The sequence below is a fragment of the Talpa occidentalis genome, unplaced genomic scaffold (genome assembly GCF_014898055.3).
Source record: "Talpa occidentalis isolate TD23 unplaced genomic scaffold, MPIMG_talOcc4v2.1 talOcc4.13, whole genome shotgun sequence".
In the NCBI taxonomy this organism is placed as follows: domain Eukaryota; kingdom Metazoa; phylum Chordata; class Mammalia; order Eulipotyphla; family Talpidae; genus Talpa; species Talpa occidentalis.
In genome coordinates this window covers 56,042,523-56,048,249 of record NW_023601322.1, presented here as the reverse complement: position 1 = coordinate 56,048,249, position 5,727 = coordinate 56,042,523, and the positions used below count along the sequence as shown (strand labels likewise).

The window sequence follows — 5,727 nt, the reverse complement described above, 5'->3', positions numbered from 1 at the left end:
AGAGAGGAATGCTTTAGTGATCTTGTTACCTGTGCTTGCTATGATACCAGGCTTTCTACTTAAAAGTCACCTGCTGAGCAGGTATCAGAGAAAACTTGAAGAGGAACATTTAATTAGCTAATGGAAGGGTTTACTGAAAGCTGTCATATTCAACAAAAAGCAATTCATTCTTAACTAACATTAATAAAGTTAGAATTCCTTTTTATGCAATTACTTTGTTTCATTTCATGTTCTGGACTTTGTTTTTGTTTTTCTTTCAAGGAAGTTTAACAAGCAGTAAGTTTTCATGGAGAAATGGAATCAAACTTCAAATGATTTCATTTTGTTGGGGTTGTTTCCCCCAAATGGAACTGGCTTGATTCTCTTACTCCTTATCAGCTTCATATTCCTTCTTGCCTCACTGGGAAATTCAACTATGATTCACCTCATACGCATGGATCCCCGGCTACACACTCCAATGTACATTCTCCTCAGCCAGCTCTCCCTCATGGACCTGATGTACATCTCCACCACTGTCCCCAAGATGATGTTCAACTTCTTCTCAGGTCAGAAAGGCATCTCCTTCCTGGGATGTTGGTTCCAGTGCTTCTTCTTTCTGACTATGGCAGGTTCTGAAGGTTTACTCCTTTGCTCCATGGCCTATGACCGATATGTGGCCATCTGCCACCCCCTTCATTATCCCATCCGCATGAGTAAAAGGATGTGTGTGAAAATGATCATAGGATCTTGGATCCTGGGGTCCACCAACTCTTTAGCACACACAGTCTATGCCCTCCATATTCCTTACTGCCGGTCCAGAGTCATTGATCACTTCTTCTGCGATGTCCCAGCCATGTTGCCTCTGGCTTGCATGGACACCTGGGTCTATGAATACTTGGTTTTTGTGAGCACAAGCCTCTTTCTCCTTGTCCCTTTCCTTGGAATCACAGCCTCCTATGGTCGGGTGCTTTTTGTTGTCTACCACATGCGCTCCAAAGAGGGAAGAAAGAAGGCCTTCACCACCTGTTCCACACATTTAACTGTGGTGACATTTTACTATGCACCTTTTGTCTATACCTATCTCAGGCCTAGGAATCTCCGTTCCCCAGCAGAAGATAAGAACATGGCTGTTTTCTACACTATTTTAACCCCCATGCTCAATCCCATAATCTATAGTCTGAGAAATAAGGAAGTTCTGGGAGCCATGACAAGAGTTTTTCCAATATTCTCCTCCAAAAAGAAATAATCATGGCTGCTCTTACTTACTTTTATTTCCCTTTCCTAGAGCCTCACCTTCTGGTAGATCTTTAATTTGATTCCCATATGTTATTTTAAATTTTCTAGTAGATAAATTTAGGAAGCAAAATTAGGACCTCCCTCGTGGCACAGGGGTGTTGAGTGCAGGGATGTGAAGCTATTGGAGTGTGGATTCATCCCTAGCCGGCCAGGGAGAAATGCAAATGGCTCAGTAGAACTCTCCTCTCTTGCTGTCACCAGCTGCTCCCCTCAGCAGTGTGCTCAGTCTATCTGCCCATCCTGTTCCCCACCATGTCTCTGGTGAATCCTCTCACCCTCCCACACCTCTGGCCTGTACTCCAGTTCTTGTTTGCATAAATAAATAAATCTTAAAAAAAAAAAAAAACACTGAAATTATCTCAATAAGATTTTTTTTTTTTAAAGATTTTATTTATTTGTTTATCAGAACTGGGATACAGGCCAGAGGTACAGAGGCTGAGAGGATTCACCAGAGACAGAGTAGGGATCAGAGCAGATGGCTTTATTGACATAAACTGCTAAGGGGAGCAGCAGGCAAGATAGGAGAGATCTGCTGCACCATCTGTGAGTTAGCTCCCTTGGCTGGAGATCAAACTCAGATTGTAGAAGGGGTAGTGCTGAAACTTAGCCCTATGCCACCAGGGAGCCCCAAACTTTTTCAGTTTCTATAATCAATAATGTTATTAATAAAGTTGATGTTAATGATATACTATACCACTAGTATTTGTGCTATAAATATATCTATGATATATATATATATAGATATATATAGATATATATATATCTATGCTATAAATATATCTATACATATGCTACCTTTAATATATTTTCATTCACATTGATATATTGTCATTTCTATATGTAGACAGTATGAAATGGTAATGGTGGGGGCCTCCCTGGTGGCATAGGGGTTAAACATAGTGATATCAAGCTATAGTCAGCCACTGCAGCAGGAGTTGATCTGCCGCCAGCCAGGGGCAACCCACAAGGTGCAGCAGACCTCTCCTGGCTCACCCGTTGCTCCTCTCAGCAGTGTATTTCATTAAATCTGCATGTTCTGCAACCCACTCTCTCTGCTGAATCCTCTCACCCCCATATATCTCTGGCTTACACCCCAGTTCTTGTATGCATAAATAAAATAAATCTTTAAAAAAACAAAAAGATGATAATGGTGACTTTATTTTGTTTTCATTCTTTGTCTTGACAATCTTGCTTGTATATTATACTGAGAGCATGTAACATATCTTATTCAATACATTTTAAAGTGCCTAATAGTCACATGATGTCAGTAATTACAGTGTTAGGCAACAGAGTGTTTGATCATCCAGTGAAAGGTTTTTAAGCTTTATATATATATATATATATATATATATATACACACACATATACATATACACACATGTGTATATATGTATATATGTATGTATGTATGTATGTATATATGTATATATATATGAAATCAGATTAATATGTTCATGTAAATAGTATAAACTACAGTGGAAGATTAGGGGTGCCTTGGACATTAGTATGGTAGAGTAACAAACACATATGAAGTGTTGTGAACCAATACTTCTTAATCACATACAGTGTCGTAAACCAATATTTCCTCAGTGAAAATCAGCACAATTTTATGAATAAAACAGTGTGTTCAAAACATAAATGACTGAAAGCTGTATGAAATGAAATATATTTATGACATATAAAATATGTAAAGTGAAATGTGAAATAACAAATAAAACAGGTAAGCTATTGTGGGGTTTATGAGTTTGCATCCCTGTTTCACTCCTTTGTCTTTTTTTTTTAATTTTAGTGTTTTCTTTTTTTAAGATTAATGCATTTATTTATACAAGCACTGGGTACAGTCAGAAGAGTGGGAGGGTGAGAAAATTCACCAGAGCCAGAGCAAGGAGCAGAACAGGCAGACCGACAAAGTGTACTGTTGAGGGGAGCAGCGGGCGAGCAGCAGGAGAGGTCTGCACGCCACGTAGGACCCTCACCAGCGGCAAGGGATCGAATAGGTGCTGCAGAGGCTGTGGGAGCTTTTTAGCCCAGCACTCAATGGCTGCGCCACCGGGGAGGCCCAGTTTTTTTTTTTTTTTTTTTCTGATACCATATTCATTGAAACTTATCTTTGCCAATGTCTGTGTATCCTTTTAAATTGAAACTCATGGGTCTCCCTGGTGGCACAGGGGTTAAGTCACAGTGATAAAATGCTATCACTGCTGCTGTCTAAGTTTGATCCCTGGCCAGGGAGCTATTCTACATTTGGAACATCGGATATCTACTTTCTTGTCCACTGTTCCCCTTAACACTGTTTTCCAGTAGATCCACCTGGTCTGCTCTATAATCTTGTCTCAGGTAAATGCTCTCACTGCTGTCTCCCCTTGTACCCTCTGGACTGCACCCCAGTTCTTGTAAGCATACATAAATCAAAATAAAACCTTTAAAAATTAAAATAAATAAGTTGAAACACATGGCATATAAAATAATTAGGATGATGGTGAAAGTTAATATTTAAGAAGTGTAAATTCTTCACATACTTATACACCCATCACTATAATACTATGGTTCTGATATTTGCTCCACTTTTATTCAACAATAGAAACTTCTGGAGATGAAAATACCTGCCTTATGTCAGAGATCTAGACACAATAGTTCTCTTTTTGAGATGCCAGCCAGTACCAGTGAAATACTGTCCCAACACATAGGACAAATTAGAAAACAAACAGCAGGGAGAAGAAAAATTGTAAGCAACCAAGCACATCCCCAGGGAAAAGACATACCACTAAAAGAAAATCAAACACCGACTACAACAGTGAGTTAGAGGAACTTATGAGTCTTCCTGATAGAGAATTTAAAGTCACCATAATTAAAAGAACTGAAAGAAGTCGAAAATGATATGGGAAAAATAATTAATGATATGGGAAAAATAATCAACGACTAGAAGAATGAAATTCAGTCACTAAAGAGGGAAGAGAAAGAAATGCAGGAGATCAAAGGATTAATGGAGGAGATAAAGAACTCTGGGGAAAGCAGTGAAAGCAGAATAGATGAAATGGAAGAATGAATAAGTACTCTCGAAGACACAGAAATAAAAAGAACCAAAACAGAAAAGGTAAGAGAAGTACAAAAGAAAAAGAAAAAAAAAGAAGACTTTGGGAACTATCTGACTCCATGAGGAAAGGAAATATAAGAGTTATAAGAATCCCAGAAGGAGAGGAGAGATACATAGGAACAGAGAAAATATTCAAGAAAATAATAGAAGAGAACTTCCCAAACATGAAGGAGGTGAAAATAGATATACAATAAGCAAGAAGAACACCAAACTTCCATGATGAAAGGAAAAATATAGCAAGACATATAACACTAAAGCTCCCAAAAATCCAAGACAAGGAAAAATTAATGAAGCTTACAAGAGGGAAAAAACAGATAACACACAAAGGAAAACTAATCAGGCTGACATCAGACTTCTGTGAAGAAAAACTACGGGCAAGGAGAGTGGAGGAACATAGTCAACAAACTCTAAGACAACAAATGCCAACAAAGAATACTCTATCCTGCAAAGCTTTCCTTCCTCTTTGAAGTAAGAATAAGGACTTTCCCAGACAAACAGAAACTTCAAAATTTCACCACGGCTAAACCCCCCCTCCAAAAAATACTACAAGGGGTACTAAAGCCAGAACCAACAGAAGGATGAATAACAACAAAACAAGACAAAAAAAAAAAACCTATTAAAAATAAATAAATAAAACTAGAGAAAAGACAAACAAAATGGCAAATACAGATGCTAACATATCAATATTAATTATAAATGTAAACAGACTAAACTCTTCAATAAAAATACACAGAGTGGCAGGCTGGATTAAGAAACAAAACCCAAGCTTTTGCTGTTTCCAGAAAACACATTTAACTATAAAAGATAACAAAAGACTGAAATTAGAAGGGTGGAAAACAATCCTACAAGCAAATGGACCAAAAACGAAGGCAGGAACAGTTATACTTATATTAGATAAAACAGATTTCAAACTCAAACTGTAAAAAGAGACCCAGACAGTCACTACATTATGTTCAAGGGGACAGTACTTCAAGGAGAAATAACACTTATTAACATATACTCTCCAAATGAAGGAGCACCAAAATACATAAGTCAACTATTATCATTTCTGAAAAAAGACATCAGAGAAAACACATATGTAGTAGGAAACTTGAACACACTGATATCAACAATGGATAGATCAATGAGACAAAAAATAAGTAAGGACATTAAAGCTCTAAATAAGGATCTAGACCTTATGGGCTTAAGAGACATCTGTAGAATACTAAAACCCCCCAAAAAATATGACTACACATTTTTCTCAAGACACATGGATCACTCTCCAGGATCAATCACATACTGGAACACTAGACAAATATCAACAGATACACCAAGTTTGAAATCATACCAACCATCTTCTCTCAACACGAAGGAATCAA

General features: G+C 37.7%; 1 protein-coding gene across 1 annotated transcript; it reads left to right on the top strand.

The window, feature by feature from the left end:
• Nucleotides 1–286: 286 nt before the first annotated feature.
• LOC119242662 (olfactory receptor 2L13-like) lies at nucleotides 287–1,225 on the top strand. The gene has a single exon (XM_037508180.1). It carries the CDS (start codon nucleotides 287–289, stop codon nucleotides 1,223–1,225), a length of 939 nt encoding a protein of 312 aa, XP_037364077.1.
• Nucleotides 1,226–5,727: the final 4,502 nt, after the last annotated feature.

What these genes read in the sequence shown, in the direction of transcription:
- LOC119242662 (XM_037508180.1), top strand. Translation starts at nt 287, where the DNA reads ATGGAGAAATGGAATCAAACTTCAAATGATTTCATTTTGTTGGGGTTG.